The sequence below is a fragment of the Rattus norvegicus genome, chromosome 7, assembly GCF_021556685.1.
Source record: "Rattus norvegicus strain SHRSP/BbbUtx chromosome 7, alternate assembly SHRSP_T2T, whole genome shotgun sequence".
Taxonomy (NCBI): domain Eukaryota; kingdom Metazoa; phylum Chordata; class Mammalia; order Rodentia; family Muridae; genus Rattus; species Rattus norvegicus.
In genome coordinates, this window is record NC_141540.1 from 114,008,919 (window position 1) to 114,030,647 (window position 21,729).

At 47.1% G+C, this 21,729-nt stretch overlaps 1 protein-coding gene across 2 annotated transcripts in view; it reads right to left on the minus strand.

The window, feature by feature from the left end:
* Kcnk9 (potassium two pore domain channel subfamily K member 9) overlaps window positions 1–21,332 on the minus strand; it is a 43,379-nt gene extending 22,047 nt beyond the window's left edge. Inside the window, exon 1 of one of the 2 annotated variants that reach the window (XM_087559294.1) lies at window positions 19,714–21,332. In XM_087559294.1, the coding sequence (XP_087415420.1) occupies window positions 19,714–19,996 (283 nt within the window). In that variant the 5' untranslated portion in view covers window positions 19,997–21,332. The remainder of the gene's footprint in view (window positions 1–19,713) is intronic. The other variant, NM_053405.2, reaches the window with a different exon arrangement.
* Between the last annotated feature and the right edge of the window lie 397 nt (window positions 21,333–21,729).

A 21,729-nucleotide genomic window follows, 5' to 3' on the forward strand; every position in this document is an offset into this window, starting at 1 on the left:
GATGGAGGTATAGTGGATAGGGGGATTGATGAATAAATGAAAGTTTGATAGAAGGTGGAGAGTGGATATATGGATAGATCTATGGATACATGGATGCATGGACAATAGATGAACAGGTAGATGTATGGAATAGAAAGGTGAAAGGATAAATGGGTGGACTGATGGATAGTTATGGGATGTATGAAAGAAAGATGGATGAATAGTGAATAGACAGATGAGTGGATAATGGATAAATGAATAGATGGATGGACAGCGAATGAAAAGATGGATGAGTGGGTAAACAAACAATGGAAAGATGGATAGATGTGTGTTATATGGATGAAGACAGATGCATAGATGCATGGAATCAAGCTAGCAAATGGATAGATGAATAAGAGATGGAAAATGGATAGGTGGGTAGTGGATAATGAAAAGATGAGGGGATTTGGACATGGAATGTGGGTAGAAGATAAATTATAGATCACGGATGAGAAAAAGTAGACATTGTCTAGTAGACATGTGGAATGTGGACGAAGAAGGATAGATGGGCAGATGGGTGGATAGAGAAATGGTTAGCTAAATAGTTTAAATGGACAAATGAATGGAATGGATAAAATGAGTAAGCAACTAGTTGGGACAAAGGTTTGCTGGGAATGGCCACATGAAGTCAGGTGGAAGACATGGGAACGAGACTACCATGTCAGAATCAGAGTTTCCTCCCCTCATCTATTCTCACACACTGCTGGTAAGCAAGCTAACAGTGATAAGGGGTGGGGATTTGACTTGTGTGGCCTCTGACTGTCATGAAGTATACCAGTCGATCTCCCTCCCCACTCAGTCCCTGACATGGAGCTGACTAGTTGTCCAGGACAGGAGTGCAGGGCTCTACCACCTCTGGTAGTCACGAGGAGCAAACAAAACAAAGCACTCCTTCCCTGACTTACTCCCAAAATAGCCTCTCACCGCCCAGACACAAGGCTGGCTGGCTTTCCCCCACTCCAACCTGACTCTGCAGATTTCCCAAGCCCTGAGCTGGGCTGCGGGACAAATGAGATATAAAGTTCTGCGACTCCCAGCAGGTCTAGGTGACAGAATACCAGGGATGCCATGGCCATGGGAGAGACAGGAGTCATGAGACTCCAAACCCTGTGTAGGGACTTTGTGATCAAAAATCCTATGACAATTTCCCACATTCTCATGTGTGTAAATTCAAAGAGAAATTTCTGAGGAAAAGATTACATAGGTCAGAATGTGAGCAGATGCAGCCGACCCCAATAGCTCCTTGCAGCTGGAGAACCATCCCCACATCCCAAGGCTCTGCTAGTGAGAGTAGCCACCTTGGGTCACCAAGGAGGTGTCCCCTGAGGAGAGGACAGAATTCAGAGAACAAATTCTGCCTACAGCAAATGAAAGATACATCAATGACACGGAACCTTGGAAAAGTCTCTGGAGTCTTTTGAGCCTCGGTATGCTCATCTACAGGATGGAAACAGGAGGGGGAAAGGCAGGCAAATAAAGTTGGAATCAGAGCTCGACTTTTGCCTCTGTCCCCCAGGTTTCTCTGTAGGATACTTCTCAAGAGGATGGCAAAGGAAGTTGGAGATGCTCCCTGGATATAGGTGAATTAGCCTCACATAGTGTCTGGGAGTGAACTGAGCAGATAATAGACGCAAATAGGAGATGGGAAGGGTCTGCATTTAGAGCCTAGCAACCCTCACCTGTGAGCCTCCACCTCCTTGCTTCCTCTTGAACTAACCCCTACTCTCAGATGTCACCAGCACCTCCATTTCTGGCCTTCACCATGTTATTCTGTCTGCTGAAGCCCCCCCCCTTCTGGGGCATCTACTGTTCCCTTGCCATCTGTAGACAGGACCAGCCAGCAGCAGTCAGCTGAGTGAGTAGCTAGGAGTGCTGAATCTTGGCTGAGGACATCTCCTGCAGGAAGGCATCCCCCGCCTCACCGTCCCCTGGTTATAGAGACACTTGTAGACCACCAGCAGGTGCATACTGGTCAGACTGGATGCCAGTCACCTGTCTGTCACATCAAGGAGTAGTATCTCTGTAGCAAAACATTCCAAACTCTCTAGCTAGTCATTGGACAAGCAGGGAAACCAACAGGCAGCCCAGACAGAACTAAAAAATCACACTCTAACATGATCTCAAAATAGACTCCAGCTCACAATCCCCATGGCAACGCCCTGGGTCTGAGGACTGTCTCTAAGGAAGGAGGACAGAAGGGTGGGACAGGGGTGGCCCAGACTCTGAATACTCCATGTAAGAGTCCCACTGCCCACAGCTGGCACACAGACAGAGAGGGGCCTGTGGGGTCTCAAACTCCACTGAATATCCAGGGAAAGGGGCAAAGGTGGAGACAAAGCTTGTTGAGTTCAATGACTGGAGAACCCCATGCATTGTGAAGGACATGACACTGAGAAAGAATTCAGACTATAGCATCTGGATCTTCCCTGCCATATCTGGATCCTTCTCAGCTTTAGGGTATCCACAATGCTGTGCTTAACCAATCCCAGTCTAACCCACTCACCACTAGCTAAGTCTGTTCAGAGTAGGATGAAGTCAGCAAGTCTTCCTAGGCACTTAGGTTTGAAGACATAATTGTCCAACCAGCATCACCTGGCAGATAGAAGGCAGCCTTGATCTTGCTTATAGTGCCTTTGGGAGGTGAGACACCAACTCTGTCTTTGTCTCTAACTTGGCCTCAGCCCTCTAGCCTCCAGAATTGCAGTAAATAAATCGCTGTTATTTATAAGCTTGCTACAATAGCTTGAACTAAGCTCCTCACACAGACTTCACCTTCCAAAGTTTACCCCTGCTTGAAAGCATATGTCTCTCTCACACCCATTTCTTGCCCTTCCTAATAACTAACTACCCTATAATGCCACAGCTGCATGGAAGATGTGAGTGTCACATTTGCTAACACCAGACCCTCCCAGACACAGACCCTACCCCATCAGCCTCTTCCTTTGAGCCACCTGGTCCCAACCCATGACTACAGGGACCTGGGAGTTGTGCCTGAGACTGGCAGGAACTGGCAGCCTCTCTTCCTGCTGGCAGTGCCTCTACATAGACCAGCCAAGAACTCAGGCACAGCATTGGACGGCAGTGGTGGGAAACAGGGGCCTGAAGTTGCAATGCCTATGCCCTTAGTGTGGCAAAGAGTCAGGTAGCCTAGCTGTGGTCAAGAGCTCTATGGCCAGATCATAGAGAATCCTGTCTGGTCTCTTGCTCAACTTCCCATTGCCCTGATCTAGCAGGTGGCAGTTCTGAAGGCTTGTGAGTCCTACACCACACCTTGGAGGGGACACAAGAGACAGTCCTGTGCTGGAAGAGAGGCAGCAGGACAAAGCCTCCATCTCCCGAAGCATAGTTCTGACATTCACGGCTGTTTCGCTAGCTTTAGAGCTGCAGCATGCACCACTACAGCCAATGATGTGAATACAAAAGAGCCATGTACCGTCTGTGACAGGTAGTCTGCACCTGCAATAAGTTTGTACCTGCCTCTGTAGATTTCCTTATAGCCCTGAAGGTTTATTTGGGACAGAAGCCAAGGCTACTGGTGGAGGAAGTTTGCCCCCAAGCAGAGGGCACATGATACAGAGCAACTGACTGCCCTCTGCCCTCAGATCCAGAACCTTTATTAGGGTTAGCCTCTCTAGGAACCCCACTGAATCAACAGCCCATAGTCGACGAGGTCCCCAGCAACCTAAAGTACTGTCCTACCCCTCTAGGTTCCTCCTACTTGGCAAAGATGTCAACACACTGACCCCAGGATTGAACTGACAGATGGACAGCTAAAAGCAGGACAGTGAGACAGCACTGTGCCAAAAGCTTAGAAATAGGAGCCGTGGGGGTGGGGGAGGCCATTTTTTAGGGCTTCTCCTTTTGAAAGTTCCAACAGAACCTGGAAAATCAGCAGGCACCTTGGACAAGAGACAGAGGGGGCACAGGATGAACTCAAGCCTCTTGTGAAACAGACAGCCTCCTGTTAGACCACCCACCACTTCTTGCAAACACCTGCTGTTCAGATTCGTGGGCTGCTGTTTTTTTTTTTCTTCAAGATTTGCTTTTTTTGAAAAACCCAGAGAATATTCTCGAACAGTTAAATATAGCTCTCGTGAAAGCTGTCCCATTTACATGCCTATGTTCATTCAACAAACATTCTCTGAGGGCCTGCTTAGTGCTAGACACTGGTGGGTGGACAACTCAGCCACTGGCAGGTAACAACATGGTCCCTGGCCAGAGGTGCTGGGGGCAGTGCACAAAGTCTGGCTTGGGAAAAGCTGATATGACACAGGTTGACAGGTGCTTAGCTGGCTGGAACCCTGAGGCTACAGAGAAATGAGAGGCATCTAACAGCCAGAGGAAAATGCATGGAGAAGGGATGTTGAGCATTAAGGGAGTCTATCATAGCCCCTGACTCAGTCTGCATGGGACAGGGGGGTGCAATGAGAGTCAAGGCTACATATCAGCAAGAGTTTGGACTTCAAAGGCCCTGGTAATCATTTATGTGGTTCACAAAGAGGCATTGATGGCTCTCAAAGAGGGTAGTGACTTAATGTATATTAATACCAGCCTTGAGCCACCACAAATGCATGCAACTGGGAGGAGGCCAGGTGTGGAACATCTTCAGAGTACAATGTTGCATAATGCCTGTGTCCCTCCTCCCCCGCCAGCCCTTTAAAACAAATGCTTAGATCATCCCCCAAAGGAAGCCAAAAACCAGACAGGGGACTTACATATGCCCAGAATGAATCTAGGCTGAGCTAGAGAGCAAAACCCAGAGCAGGAGAAAAAAGGAGAGAGAGAGAAAGGGAGAGGGGAAGGAGAGGGAGGAGAAGGGGAAAGGGAAGGGGAGGGAGAGAGTAAGGGAAGGGAGAGAGGGAAGAAGAGGAGGAGAGGGAGGGGAGAAGGAGAGGGAGGGGGAGAGGGAGAGGGAGAGAGGAAAGCAGTCCCAGTGACTGGGTCTCCTGGGTGTTGGAGAAAGGAAGACTTCAGCCAGGACCACCAGGGACCAAAGGGAGCACAGCAGCTCCCTTCTAATGTATGGAGAGGACAAAATCCTGGAGCTGTTTGCAATTGCCACCTGTAGGAAGGAGAAAGCATTTGGAGGGAAATGGGTGCTTAGCACCCTGCTTTATAAAGAAATACTGCTGGGCTCAGGATGGATGCTTAAGAGGATGGAAAGAATAATATCCTGTTAGCTTTTGAGTCCTCTCCTGAGGGATGGGATACAGAACAGATGTCTAGGATAGAGAACAGGAAGAAAAGAAATCAGCCAAAAAGAGGTTCACCCACCCCTCACCTCCCCGCTCTACTCTCATGTAATCTCTGCCACCAGCTTCCTCCTGATCACCCTCCTCCCTTCTGCTCTAAGAAGTCCTCCCCTGATGCCAGCTTCCTCTTGTTCACACCTCCTCCCTTCCACTCTCAGGGGTGCTCCCCTGCCAGCACCTATTTTGGCTCCATAATTTATCCTCACTTTCATGGGGTCCCTGACGATATCCTGAGATAGCAAAACAGCAGCTGGTGGCTTTTGCCTTTAGGAGCAAGCTCTAGGGCTCCATCATCAGCCATCACATTTAATAGCCAAATCTGTGTCCAGATTTGTTTCATAATCAGAGTCTAAAGCTCAAAGTAAAAAGGTAGTTGTGGCCATGTGACCCACATCTAACCTATGGGATACAGGGAAAAAATGTTGGGTAGGACTTCTAGAGAGGTGTTGGGATAATCTTGGCTAAAATAACCCTTCTGGCATTTTCCATCCTTCCTGCCTTGAACAACAATGTGTTTGGCACAGGAACGTGTCAGGGAAGATGAAGTAGAAAAATCAAAGGATCTTAGGCCCCAGATAATTCTGAGCAGTGGGCCCTGAAGATTGATATGACCATCACTTACCTGGGTTCTCCAAAGTCTCTGCTGCTTCTGCATAGCCTGGGCTCAGCATGGTCCTCATCCGTGTTCCACGTATGAATGCTATGGCACTCAGTGAAGTCACAAGACTACATACCTGTGCAGCTCAGTGCCCTTTGTTCCTAATGATGGCATCTACAGCATTTGTTTCCTTTCTGCCCCTTCAATCTAAGAAAACGTGAACTCCTATCACATTCCTACAGGTGTGAGTGTACATGGATCCCCAGATTTTCACACTGACTTTTCACCTATATTTGTATCTTTTGTTACAAGCCATATCAAAATCTTCCTAGAAGAAAAAGTGTAAAAATAAACTAAAAACATTAACATTTACATAACAAGTGCTAATGAAAGAAAGCTGACTCCAGAATCATTAGGACAGAAAGGGAGGTTCAGACAAAAAACATCACATGCAATAAAAAATCTTGTTGTCTCTACCAAGAAAAAACCATGAACATGAACCTATATGCATCTAACTGCATAGCTTCAAAGCACAAAAAGCAATATTTGCCCAACTCAAGGAGACAGTGATAAACCTCAATAATGAAGCATTCCAGTGGAGCATCCTTAGGAGCCAAGCAGACTTAATAATAGCAATGAACAGACTATAAGGCAAGGAATGCACATTGAAGTATCCAAGGAGCCAAGCAACTGGGGTATATGAGTGATGGGGTCTAAAGTGTGGTGGTCCTGGGACAATGGTGAGCCTAGAGAGCACATGAACCAGTTAGGTGTGCAAGTTAGCATAATGATAGCCTGAGACACTGTGCTAAACTCAGTGTGTGTAAACAATAATATTTTCCAACTCTCAAGAAAGAAAACATACATAAGTCCAAAGTAATAGAAATGTCTAGAACTTTATATATAACAGAGAACTAAATGTTCTTTTCAAATAGTTGGAGGACTTAGCAAAAGATCAATTTTTAGCAACAAAGAAAAACCTCCCAAAATTTAAAATACAGAAACTTTGAATTTGAAATGTGCTTATAGACTATGGCAGACAGTGTATGTTAGTTGTTTTAAATGTTTAGAATGCAATAAAAAATAAATCCAATTATCCCAAACATCTTGTCAGCCATTTTTGCAACTATTATTCTCTACATTACATAAATGGCAAAGGCTAAAGCACAGAGAAGTCAAATCTTATGCCCAAGGTTGCTCAACAAGCAACAGCCTATGGAAATCAGCTTGTAAGCTCATGATTCTGATCTCTCTGCTAACAAGATTTCATGTGCATGCATATTGTATGACTTTAAAACCCACACGCTTAGCTCTTGAATTAACAAGACAAACTCATAAAGAACTTGTAAATAATTGATTATAAAAAGCAAAAAGATCTGCAGATCATTGGTTAAAAGAAAAACACTCATTTGCAAATTCTTTACAAATAGTTGATGATTGGATGCATCCAAAGTAGCAAACAGAGGACAACACATAGCCTTTTGTATTTTAAGGGGGAAAAAAGGCTTATACTTGAAGCTGGCGGGGGGAGGGAATAAAACTAAATAAAGTAAAATAAGTGTTTACAAATAGAAAAGCAAATATCAAGGTAACCTACTATAATAAAGTCAATAGATGTTGTTAGCTAATGCTTCAGATTTTTGAACAATGCAAGAGCCAAATAAAACACATATGTCAATCAGAGCTTTTAAACTAGATAGCTGAGCTGGAAAATATGAACCAAATCTCTGCAGGTATCTGCTTACTGAGGCTTCCTAATTTACAAAGAGAACTACTATTTTCTCAATTCAGTTTCTTGGGTTCTATGTTATAAGCAGAAGTAAGTGTACATTTGCTGGATAATTCTCGAAGTACATGTGGACAATACCAACAAGGTGGGTATGGGGATATGAGGGTATTTTTGTATATTCTGTAAGCTTTCACTACCATCACTTCAACAGTGATGGGATGTTCATTTTGTAACTCAATACACACTAGCTTCCATTTCTCTTGTGCTTGGGGTCCCTTGGCCTGAACATTGTCCCCTACAAACACCATATTTACCTTCTCAGCAGCCAGAATTCCTCATTATTCAGGTGTTGTCAGAAAAGAGCTTATCTCCAGGACCTCCCACCATGAATGTTTCTTTAAACCAGCCTCCTGAGGATTTAGCCTGTATCTCTGTATTAGCCAGTCACTAGAACTCCATGCTCAGCTTTCCCTGCCCTGTCCTACATTAACTGCCATCATATACCCCCCAGAATCAACTATAAGGAAGTGACCCAAACACCACCCCAGTTTGTGAAAGAGATTGCCTGGGTACATCATGGACTTACTAAATGTGGAAGCAAATAAAAGGATCAAAGTGGACAGAATAATGAATACATTACAAATGAATACAAAGTGGATAGAGGAATGAATATATGGAAGGCTAAATGATACAGAAGGGTCTGTCAGGTGAGTGACAGGTACCCAAAAGCATAATACCATGGAAAATGGGGGAAGGAATGACAGGAAAGAACTTAGTGATTTAGTGGCAGAAAAGGAAATGAATGATGGGTGTAGGGTAGACCTTGAATACAAGGGAAACTTGGGGAAGACATGGTAGATAGTTGAATGCCAGAATGACGATACAAGGGCAGATAAATGTAAGGTACAATTGTACAATGACTGGTGCAAGTGAGGAGTGAATAATATAATAGTAGAAAGTGAATAAAGATGAGGTGACACAAAGATGCATAGGAAAACAAATGGCAGGGTTGAGGGGGGATAAGACTGGAGAATTAGGGATACATGTATGAAGGAGAGAGAGACTGGAAGATAGGAGGATGAATACATTTACAAACACAACCACAGATGTGGAAATGAAAGAGACGAAGACAGTAACAGATACAATGTCAGATGCTCGAGCTAATGACAGGTGATTAGAGGGCTGAATGCTAGAGCAATGGTGGAGTGAAGAAGGAGTGACAGGTGCACTGACAACCCAGTGATATATTGACAGAGAGGAAATGAGTGGCAAGGGCAGAGAAAACTCAATGATGCCATGTAGAAGATGAATGTATGGTGGGTACAGGAAGACTTAATGGTGCCCTGACAGGTGGGGAGTAGGGCCAAATGTTGAGAGTGTGAAGGACTGTGATATGCAATGCCAGAGAGTAGAATGAGTCACAGACTTAAGGACTGAGTGAAACAAAGCATAAGAGAAAACAAAGGATGGGTGTGTAAAGAATTGAGTGACACTGGGCCCATTGTGGAAATGAAAAGCACAATCATGAAGAAATGAATGAGAGGAGAATAAAAGACTAGTGTATTGTGGGGTGTTACTGTGAATGGAATGATGAATGGGTAGTGCACAGAAGACTGATATAACAGGAAGGACTAACTTATAGGTGTATAGAGGATGAGTAAGGTACTAGCAGATGGAGAAGTAAGGATATGGTGGAAGGTTGGAGAAGGGATGCTGTGCCCAGACAGTGATGATACAGACAGACAAGAAATGACTGGCGAATATAGAGATACAGGCTAAATCTTCAGAAATAGGGATGAATGATAAAATACAATGGTGGGTGGAAGAATGAATAACAGATGCATATAAAATTGAGCAATAAGCAGGCAATGGTGGTGCAGGCTTTTAATCGCACCATTTGGGAGACAGAGCCAGGTGGATCTCCATGAGTTTGAGGTCAACCTTGTCTATAGAATGAGTTCCAGGACAGCCAAGGCTACACAGAGAAGTCCTGTCTCAAAAAAAAAGAGTTGAGTGACATTCCGGGAAATGAGAAATGATGACAAGTGTTTTGAGCATAGTGTGATTCAAGGACTAACAGGGAAACTATGAAAATTGCATGGAATAGTCAGTGACACCTTAACAAGTGGAGAAAAGGTGGTAAGCAAGTGCATGGCTGAATAATGCAATGGCTGATGGGTAATGAATTATGGTTACACAAAGAACCATGTAACAAAACAATCCATGAGAGAATGAATGGCAGATGCACAGAGAACTGAATGATGTAATGGTGTATAGAGGAATGATTGACAGATGATGGAGTGAAATCATTGGTTCTCAGGATGAGTGACAGGTTCATGGAGAACTGGGTGACATAACGATGTGTAGGGGAATGAACAACAGGCACACGGAGGAAGGAGTGGCAAGCACATAGAGAACTAACGAGATGCTGGAGAGGGCAATAAATAGAGGCAAGAGGGAATGAATAGTGTGATGTTTATGGGAAATAAAGAGGCAGTGCATGGAGAACTGACTTATTTCATGATGCATACTTTATGGTAGCTGTGTGGAGGACTGAACAAGGTTGTGATGTTTGGAATGAGTGATGTCACAGCATATAGAGGGATAGAAGATGAGTACAATAAGGACTGAGCGATGCTATGGTTTTAGTAACAGAATATGGGGCACTGGGTGATGCCATGATCCATAGGGAAATGAGTGGTGGGTGTGTGAAAGACTAAGTGATCAATGATTCTCATGGGGGATGAGGGACAGTTCTTAGGAGAACCAAGTAAATAAGGACTGCATGGTGTAATGATGCATAGGAGGATGAATGACAGGTGCAGGGTGGACTGAGGGATCAATGGTATATAGTGGAATGGATGGTCTGTGCACTGAAGAATGAGTGATGTGGAGCATCTGGGAACAGACGAGAGGTACGTGGGGGATTAAATGATGTAACGGGTGCATAGCAGGTACACCTAGGAGTGGATGATACATTAGCTGACAGCAAAAGGACTGGATGTGTGTGGGTGACTAAAGGAAACTGGGAAGGGTAGAGGAGTGAATGGTAGGTAGCTGGACCGTGTGTAACACAATGGGGGATGACAGGAAGAAGGACAGGTTTGGGTGATAAAATGGCAGGAAGGGAATAAATACAGGTGCATGAAAGCTCAGTGGCACTGTGGTGGACAGGAAACAAGTGACAGGTATAGGAAGAACTGGATGGGACAATTGAGAATGGAGGGGGAAAAGGCAGGTAGGAAGAGTAGCTACCTGGGCCCTGGCAGATGGAGAATGAATGGCAAGCACTTGAAGAAGTGAACCAGACAACGGCAGGAGAGAGAATGACTGTCATGTGGCAAGAACTGAACAATTCATGTGAGATGAGAGATTGAATGGTGGGATTAGAGAGATGATGGTACAGGTAAGGCAGTAGGGTGAAGGAGGAGCCCATGGAGGTGGGAGGGGCTTAGGGTCTGATAGAAAATGAATAGCAAGTGAATGGACAAGTGTATGGTGCAGAGGTGAATGTGGAAATGAATACGAAGGAGTTGGAGAGCTGAGAGTGACAGTGGCAGATGGGCACTGAGTGATAGGTAGCTGGAAGTTCAAGTGTCACAATGAAAGATGAGAAGATGGATAACCAGTCTGTGGGTGACTGAGAGGATGGTGGGCAAGGAAATGGGTGATATGTGTGAAGAACTAAGTTACAGTGGGAGGTGGGAGTGTGGATACTTCCCAGATATGTGAATGGTGATATCTCAGAGGGAAGCTATATGAGATTATGGAAAGCTAAGACAATGGTAGATAGGGGTGTGTGGAGAACTTAGTCATACCAAGACAGGATGGGGGATGTGTGACAGGTGGGTAGAGAACTGAATGATGAGATGGCAGCTGGATGTTTGAGTGACAATTGTAGGGAAGACTGCATAAAATAAATAATCAAGAAGGAGGCTCTCATTGTAGGGAGGAAGGGGGAATGGAAAGTTGATAGAGATAAAGAAGTGGATAGCAGGTTCAGGGAACACCAAGTGATGTGGTAGTAAAGAGGGAGCACTAAGTGAATGTGGATGTACATGTCATTTGGGTGAAGGGACCAAATGCTCCAACAATGAGACAAGAGTGAATGGCAGTTCTATGGAGGGCCACAAAACATGATCATTATGTAGAGGAATGGATGAGAGGTGCCCAGTAACTGAGCATCACAGCATCAGGTGCAGTAATGAATGATAGAGGAATGGAGGCACATGTGACACAGTGACAGATGTATGAAGGAATTGTATCTGTGTAGAAAACTGGATGGTGCCATAGTTAATGAAGGGCGAGGTTGGCAGAGTGCAGCAGACTGAGCACTGCAATAGTGGCAGCTGATGTCAGGTTATGCAGGACAAAGTAACGCCTCGTGTCAGATAGAGGAGTTTCATGGAAGAATGGTGATATGAGAGTGGGTGGGACAGTGAGAGGGACTTGTGGAGCAGTGAGTCTTCACTAGTAGCTAATGGGAAATGAAGGGTGGGTGCATGTAGGATTGAACAATACTGTGGCCACTGTGGAAGTGAATGACAGGCTCACAGAAGAGGAGTGACATGGTGTCCGATGCTAAATAATATGTGCAAGGATGACAGTGTGCATCCATTGAAGAAGCTGAATGGTGGGTGAGTGGTGCAATGTTGGCTGATGGAATGACTGACTGTCCAAGTGCATGGAAGACTGGGTGATGACTGGCTAATGGGGAGTGAATGATGGTAGGGGTGACATTGTTGGGTGGGTGAGGCCATGAGTGACAAGGTCCAGAGAAGATTAAAAGATACAATGGTAGGTGGTAGAATGGGTGAGTGGCTGTGAGGTCACAAAGTGAATAAGTGCATATGTGCATAAGCATGGGTGGATAGAGGTGTCCATAGTAAGTACATGGACAACTGTTGCTAGGATACCTAACATAGGACATTCACCTCCTGCTCCTATTCTTCCCTCTCTGATCTTCCTAGGTTAGATGAGCCAGAACAGAGCATGTGACAGATGCCTGGGGGTCCTTGCCTCTCATCTCATTCTTGTTTCAGAGCACCAGAGTGTCTCTACACATCTAGGGAGAAGTGTCTGTATCGCTACCCCAAAACGACAGCCCTATTCCCTGTTTCCTTCATGACACCTTTAAGCAGGATGCTCGCTAGAGAGCTTGAGCTGAATAAGGATGGCCAGGGCTAGGACTAGAGAGGATCCAAGGAAGCAAAGCTGTCTAGGCACCTCCTGCATCCTCAGCATGACAGCTGCTGGCCACCTAGATATGGAGAATTCAGAACCCCCTTGCTCCCAATGCTATCCATCACCTAGGTTTGGCTGAGCAGGCTCCCTAAATAGTGAGGTGGTGCACACAGGCCTACCATGACCCTTGGGATGGCCCAGCTAGAGCCTGCAGTAAAGAGACCCTATTTGCATTATGGTCTTTTATGCCCTCTCCTTTAGTGTCCATTGCCTTGTCTGCCTCAGTTTCCTCATCTGTCAAGCAGAGCAGTGCTTTCACTAGTTCATGGGTGGATGGAGAGAGAGAGACAGAGACAGAGAGACACAGAGAGACACAGAGAGAGACAGAGAAAGACACAAAGAGACAGAGAGACACAGAGGGAGTCAGAGAGAGATAGGGAGAGACAGAGAGAGACAGATAGAGAGACACAGAGAGAGATAGGGAGCGACAGAGAGAGACAGACAGGGACAGACAGAGAGACACAGAGAGAGATAGGGAGAGACAGAGAGAGACAGACACGGACAGACAGAGACAGAGAGACACAGAGAGACACACTGAGAGAGAGAGAGAGAGAGAGAGAGAGAGAGAGAGAGATATCAAGCTCCATGATTCCTCAGGCATCAACCTGTCCCATTGGTCCTCCTTCAGCTTTGCAGTACTTTGTGGGATGCCTACTCTGTGCCAAGTTCAGTGCTGGACAGTATAGGTTCAGGGAACAAAGGTAGTTTAAACCTGAGGTAGAATAAACAGAATCCACAAGGCTGAGATGGACTGGAAAAGAGGAGGGCAAGGGTGGGACTTGAAAGACTGGGGTGGGTAAGATGTTCTGTGCGTGTGTGTGTGTGTGTGTGTGTGTGTATGATGTGTGTGAGTGTGCATGTGTGTAGGGTGCTGTGCATGAATGCATGTGTGTGTATAAGGATGCTGTATGTGAGTGAGTGTGCATGTGTGCATGAATGTACATGTATATGTGGGCACAAATGTATACACACATATGTGTAAGATGTGCTTATATTTGAGTATGTGAGAAAAGATACTATGCATGTGTGTAAGCAGTTGTGTATGAGTATGTGTGAGCATGTGTGTATAAGGATGCCATGTGTGAGTGTGTATGTGTGTATGTGTGCACTAGTACATACACACATGTGTATAAGGATGTCATGCTTATATGTGACTGTGCATGTGTGTAAGGATTCTGTAAATGTATCCATGAATGTTTGTGTGTGTGAGTGCACAAGAACATGCACACATGTGTGTAAGATGTTGTGCTTGTGTATGTATGCATGTGTGAAAGGATGCTATTCATGTGTGTGCATGTAAACATGCTGTGTGTGAGTGTGCATGTGTGCACAATTACACACACACATGTGTCTGAGGATGCTGTGCTTGTGTGTATGAGTGTGTATGTGTGTTTGAAAAAATGCTGTGCATGTGTGTGCATGTTGTGTGTAAGAATGCTGTATGTGAGTATGTATGTGTATAAAGATTCTGTGAATGAATCCTTGAGTGTTCATGTGTATGTGAGTGCACAAGAGCATGAACACATGTGTAAGATGTGCTTCTCTGTGTGAATATGTATTGTGTAGTGAAAGGATGGTGTGCATGTGTGAGTGAGAATGCTGTGTGAGTGAGTGTGCATGTGTAAGGATTCTGTGCATGTGTGAATGAGTGTGCATCTGAGTATGTGTGCACATGTACATGCACACATGTGTGAAAGAATGGTGTGCATCTGTGTGTATGTGTTTGTAAGAATGGTGTGTGTAAGTGAGTGTGCATATGTGTAAGGATTCTGTGAATGCATCCATGCATATGTATGTATGTATGTATGTATGTATGTATGAGTGCACAAGTGCATACATACATGATAAGGATGCTGTATTTGTATGTGTGTGAAAGGATGTTGTGCATGTGTGTGTATAAGAATGCTGTGTAAATGTACATGTGTGTGCACATGTGCATTAAGGATGCTGTGTGTGAGTATGTATGTATGTGAAAGGATTCGGTGCATACATGCATGAGTGTGCATGTGTGTGTATGGTTGTACAAGTGCATGCACACATGTGTGTCAGGGTGCTGTGCTTGTGTGTGTATGTGTGTGTAAAGAATGCTATGCATGGGTGTGTGTGCATGTGTGTAAAGATGCTGTATGTGAGTGAGTGTTCATGTGTGTGTAAAGAATTCTGTGCATGGGTGTGTGTGCATGTGTGTAAAAATGCTGTGTGTGAGTGAGTGTTCATGTGTGTGTAAGGAATCTGGGTATGTGTGTATTAGTGTCCATGTGCATGTGTGTATGAGTGCACAAGTGTATGCACACATGTGTATGTAAGGATGCTATTGTGCATGAGTGTGTATGCATATGTGAAGGGTGCTGTACATGCATGTGTGTGCATGTGTAAGGATGCTGTGTACATGTATGTGCATGTGCATGTATGTGTGTGTGAGTGTGTGTGTGCGTGTGTGCGTGTGTGTGTGTGTGTGTGTGTGTGTGTGTGTGTGTGTGTAGTTAGCCTGGTAGACAGCACAGGAGAGGTAAAGACTCTCACTGAGCTTAGCTGTACCTGATTTATGCTGGACTAAACCAACTAACTATCTGGGCTTCCAGCACCTTCTGTGGAGGCCAGACTTTATCTTATCATCTATACTATCCCTAGTGTCAAAGCAGGCAGCACAAGCAAGTCAGGCCAAGTGCTTGACATGACTGTGGGTCATAGTCACCTCAAGACCTGTGATGAATGCTGTCCATTTTGTGAAAAGTGTTCAGTGATCTGCTTCTGACTTGGGAAGGGAGGAGTTCGATGTCTGTCTAGAACAGGGCAGGACCCCTAGGAATTCTTTCAGCCCCACCTCTGTCTGCAGACCCCAATACTAAACCAGTCACCTCCACTCCTATGACAGCACCTCAGTTTCATACGGACTCGGAGAGTCAGGAAAGTGTGTGCTTCTTCCCTGTTCCTCAAAACTGTACCTAAAGAGAAAAAGCCACAAGCCCACCCTTCTTCCCCCATGGTAAACCAGCCTTTAAATTGTCCTCCACAGCTTGGCAGATGGCATCTGGTGTCTTCCTTTTTAACGATCCTAAAGGTGACCAACCTAGATGATAGATGTTAGACTGTAAAAAACAGGTGATGGCAATCCCATCTCTGGTACTTTCTGCAAAGAGGCTGACTGTGAGGCAGTTTTAGCTTAAACCTCCCACTGTGGGAGGTGATACGTTTATACCAGTCATATTATGCAAGCTCCAAGACCTCATCCCCAAGCAGCAAAAGGCTAATCAATCCCCTGTGCCCACGCATACTCCATTCAACACCACCTACTTCCCGCACTTGCCTTGGCCCCCACTGCACAGCCAATCAGATCAGTGGGCTACAAGAAAGGGGGTCTCACTCAAGTTCAAAACCAACTAGTAAAACTCCATTCAAGAGAGCTGCAAGTGACAACAACACCAGAGCACAGAACTCCCAGAGCTACGGCTGGAGTCGACATCATGATCCAAAGTCTTTCATGAAGGCATAGTTACAGATTCAGAATAAAGTGGTAATGATATATGTTTGCAACTCCATTCCAAAGAGTGAATTAACAACTACATCTTAGAAGCAATGTTCATTAGCCAGCTCCAGGGGCTCCTACCACAACCAGGGTCTTGGGTGCAAAGTTGACGTGCACACACCCAAGAAATCCCTCCAAATTAGCCGAAAAGGGATAGCTGTGAAGACAAAGCTCACTTGCTGATGTCATTGCCCAATAAAAGACAATTCATATGACAGCATGGCTTTGGGCTGCTTTTTATCCTAGGCCTAAAAAGCACCTTCACTTGTACTTACATTTCTAAAAGAAAAGAAACAAAATTAATTGCAAGAGTGTTTTATTTCCTATAGATCTGGCATCTACTAAGTGCTTCAATGTGCAGGGCTGTGGAGTGATCCTGCATCCCCATGGCTGATAATAAAAGGCAGCCTGTCAAGTGGTTATTATATAATAGGTCTTCTACAGGTGGGGAAACTGAGGCTGGAAATCAGAAAATGGCATCGCTGTAGTCTTCACTGTATGGAAGGCTCCAGATTCCAGTCTTCCCACTCAAGCTCAGCTACCTTAGGACATCTCTCTCTCTCTCTCTCTCTCTCTCTCTCTCTCTCTCTCTCTCTCTCTCTCTGTCTCTGTGTGTGTGTGTGTGTATGTGTGTGTGCATGTATGCATGTGTGTATGTATGCATATGTGTGTATGTGTGTATGTGTGTGCATGTATGAATGTGTGTATGTGTGCTTGCACTAAATTATGCATATGTGTGTCTGTGTGTGCCTATGCATGTATGTGTATGCATATGAGTGTTTATATGAGTATGTATGTATGACTGTGTGTATGCCCACATGTGTGCCTGCATGTGTGTAAATGAGAATGCAAGTGGGTATGTATGTGTACATATGTGTGCATGTGTGTATATGCATGTGTGTATGATATGCATGTGTATGTGCATGCATGAGTGTATATATGAATGTATATTATGCTTGAGTGTCTGCCTACATGTGTGTAAATATGCATGCAAGTGTACCCATGTGTATGTATATAAGTATGTATGTTTGTATACCTATGCATGTGTATCTGCATGCATATGACTGTATATATGAGTGTATATGTATGACTGTGTGTCTGCCTACATGTGCCTGCGTGTATATAAATGTGCATGCAAGTGGATATGTTTTATGTATGTATGTGTGTACATGTGTATGTATATATATATGTGTGCATGTGAGTGTATATACGTAGATGTAAATACATGTGTGTATGTATATGAGAGTATGTATGTCTGTGCATGTGTGTAATAGTATGTAATCATATGAATATGCATGAGAGTGTAAATGTATGTGCATGAGAGTGCACATGTGAGCGTGTGTGTACGTGTGTGTGTGTGTGTGTGTGTGTGTGTGTGTTTTCAACCTTTCTAAAAAATCAAGAGAAACCCAATAAAGGAAATTAGAAAAGTCATCATTTTCCTCTGTACTGATGATGACAGCGCCCTTCTTCAGGGGCTAAGACAACAGTTGCATTTGCTCCTCTTCTGTTGACACCATTTTCTTTGGAGTTTCAAACATTAGATGCTTATGTCCAGAACTGCCAATCATGTCAATGAAGGAAGTACACCTTAGTGAAAGCTACCTCTAGCTTAGTTCCTTTATTTTTTTTCTTTTTTTTTAAGAAATGCTGCAACATGACTCTGCTAGTTTTAACCCGAGCCTTCTCACAGTGTCACCCACCTCTAAGGAGTAGTCAACAGTTTTCTGTGCTGATTTTTACTACAGGGAACTTAGCCTGAAAACAAAGTCCCTGTTTCAGACCTCCATCACAAAAGGCGCTTTTAGGGGACCGTGAGGTTTCCCCCCTCTCTGTGTGTCACAGGCAATATTCTTGCCTTCCAGAAAACATACCTGTCCCCCAAACACATCTGTTTATCACCACCACAGTTCAAAGACAGAAATGATGCAGTGACCACTGGCCTCTCCTCCAACCTGAAAATGCCACAGGGTTGGGGGTGGAGGCCTGGGGCCAGCAGGAACATGTCCTTTATGTTATGTGAATAACATAAAGGTGATATCTCCCCCCCACCCCCAGACATGAAAACTTACCCTGATTTTGAGCATATTTAAATAAAACAACTCTTAAAAAGTCTTCAAACAAGGAGGAAAGACAGGCTGTCCCGGGCTGGTGCTTACTGTTGCATATGGCAGGCACCCTCAAATCCTGTGTACTCCCCACCCCCACCCCCACCCCACCCCCTCCTCAACAGCACAGAGCTTTTCAGATCAAAAAATTTGTTTTTTAATTTTTAATACAAAATGCATGGGAAAATTAGAGGGGAGGACCAGGATAGTGAAGAGGGTTTCTTATCAAGACGCAGAGGCAAAAGAGACCACCTTTGAGTCCACATTCTGATCCTCACAGGTCCAAAGAGATGGACCAAGGCATTGTGCCATGACAGGGCAAGTGGCCAGCCAGAGACACCATTCTGCCTCCTCCCCTGGGATAAAGTCTGGCATTCCCAAATCCCACAGGTTTCCATGTGCCAATCTAGGGGTGTCTCCCAACCACTAGCTTCAGTGGGAATGCAGTCACAGGGATCCACGAAAGACTGATCTGTAGACAGTGACCTGTGTGTGGGAACCTACATACAGGCAACCCCATCTTGTACTAGATAGACTCTTTTCCAGAATGGATTAAACTCCCCCAGTTTCAAACAACATCCAGACTCCTCTGGTCCACAGTCTCAGTCCACAAGGGCAAACAAGCACTGCCCTATCCAACCCACCAGGTCTGCATTGCAGGCCACCTGCTGCCACCCCCACCCCAGCCATAGAAGAGAAAACTCTTCTCCCAGGACCTAACATTCTCCACAACCCAAAAGAGGGATATTGGGTGCTGAAATCTTGGTTCTCAAAAGGTCCCCAGGTGAGGAAGAATCAGTACCACCCCTCCTAGCTCCAAAAGCCGCCTCCTGCCACTTTGATGCCCCGCCAGCTTTGTCCCAAATTCCCCAAGAGTTTAAGCCTTGGAACCCACTCAGGGAAGTGCATCCAGAACAGGGGCGTTAGGTGGGTGGGTGTTTGGCTGTGGGATTATTCTTAGCGCTCCACTCTTTCTCAAAGTGGCGCCTCCACCCTCAAGACAACAGCACTGACTCTGGGAGTTCCCAAGCCTGGCCCAAACACCAGAACAGTCTGAAGCACCAGATCGCGGATCCCCTGAAAAAGTGAGGTCATGCCCCTGGGGGATGAGACACTGAAACAGGGTCTGTCTTGAACCTGGGGAGCCCCCACCCCCACCCCAGCCTTGTTCCGTGTGTGCTACCTCTCCTGGACCCCTCCTCTGTCTCCCAAGAGCCCGGTGGCGGCACACCCCTTACCGATAGTTGTGATGACAGTGATAGCGAAGTAGAAGGACCCGGCGAACTTCCACTGGACACCAGCGCGGTGGGGCTCAGACTGCAGGATTACCAGCTCCAGCTGCTGGTAGTCATCGGAGCTGATGTTGTACTTGCCTCTGAGGCGGACCTCTTCTGCTTTAAGTTTCTCCTCCTCGCGCATCTCATGGTCCGACTCGAGGGCGTCGAACACCGCGGCACCCACCAGCAGGTAGGTGAAGGTACAGGCGATCAAGGACAGGGTACGCACGTTCTGCCGCTTCATGGCCGCCAAGAAGGAGATGCCAAAGGGGAGATGAACCAGACCGCGAGAATCCCAGTGCAGCGCCGCGCGGACTAAGCCTCCGCTACTACGGTGGAGTCGAAGTTGCAGGCGGTGGTAGCAGCAGATGCCACAGCTGATGTTGGAAATTTCGGTCTCATCTTGGGGGTCCTCACTCTCACGAACTTCACCACTTGAAGGCTGAGGGGCCTCCGCGGGTGCCGCGGGCTCCTGGGACTCAGCGACCTCAGCGGGCTCCCGGGACTCTGCGGATTCCGCGGCATCAGTGGACGCCCCGGGCTCGGCAGGCTCGGCTGACTCTGCGGGCGCAGCGGGTTCCGCGGGCGCAGCGGGTTCCGCGGGCGCAGCGGGTTCCGCGGGTTCCGCGGGTGCAGCGGGTTCCGCGGGCGCAGCGGGTTCCGCGGGCACAGCGGGCTCTTCGGGAGCACCCAGTGCAACGGATTCCGCGTACACAGGGGGGTCCGCGGGCGTGGTGATCACCACCGGGGTGCGCGTGATGGTGGGCAAGTTGATGGCATTGCTTTGGCGCGGAGGCCAGCGATCCTGGACCCGGGACACCCTATGCCAGGCCTGGGTCAAACGGTTTGCCCCAGTGCGGATGGTCGTGCGGATGGATGACCCAAGCTCGTTCCGCGAGGGCTGCCTGGTCCTCGGCACCTCGCCCCTCGAGCCTGCAGGCTCGGCTGGGGCAGGATCGGTAGCCGGGACAGAGGGAGACCCGGGGAGGGGTTCCCCATCCCTCTGGATGCGTTCCCCGGCTAGCGGGGCCCAGCTAATCGCCTCCAGTGTGGCGGTTGCCCCGCGGGGACCTGCTTCTCCCTCTAGCTTTCTTCACCCCTTTGGGTTGGGGGAAATGGAAAGTTTACTAAGTAAAGGTGTCTCTAGAATCCCTGCAAGCAGGGAGAAAGTCTATCTAGCAGGGCAACGGGCGAGGAAACCCGATGCCCCAAGATCCGAACGCCCCGTGCCCACCTGGGCGCGCGGGGCACGCGGGGTGCCCGCCGCGCGAGAGCTGATCTGCGAAGTTTGTTCCGCTCAGCCTCTGAAGCTCAGGAACAGGACGAAGCCCAAGACAGGAGCCGCGACGGAGCTACCTCGGGTGCGAAGAGGGAACTGCGCGGCGGCGGCCGGCCAGCCAGCTCCTCGCCGGGCGGCGGGCGAGGTGGCGGCGGCGGCGGGAGGGGTCCCGCAGCCCTAGAGGAACTGAAGGATAGGGATAGGGACAGGCAAAGGCGCATCAGCTGCCCGAGGATCCTAAGACTCTGGCGTCCAGGAGTCCGGAGAGGCAGCCGCTGCTCTGGTCTGCCTCAGGCGCTGTGCGTGCGCGCCGGAGGGAGCCGGAGTGTATGTATTCGCGGGTGTGCGTGCGCGCGTGTTTGCGTTTGACGGCCCCGCTCCGGCGGGAGGGGGGGAGGCTACTCCGAGGACTGGCTTCCCTCCCTCCTCTCTTCACTCCCTCCCTCCCTCCTGCAGCCTCTGGGTCGCGCCACCTCCCGCCTGGTCCCCAGCCAGCTGGAGAGGCGGCAGTGGCAGCTCCTGCAGCAGACCTAGTGCTTCACAGGGTGCACACGAAGGAGCCCAGGAGTGATGGCCAGAGAGAGAGAAGGAGAGGGGTAGAACTAGGTGCCGCCAGAGTGCGGGGATGGGAGCCTAGCCTCTAGAAGGTTTGGGATGGAGATGGGGTGGCTTCCTTCTGAAAAAGTACTGGTCTCCTA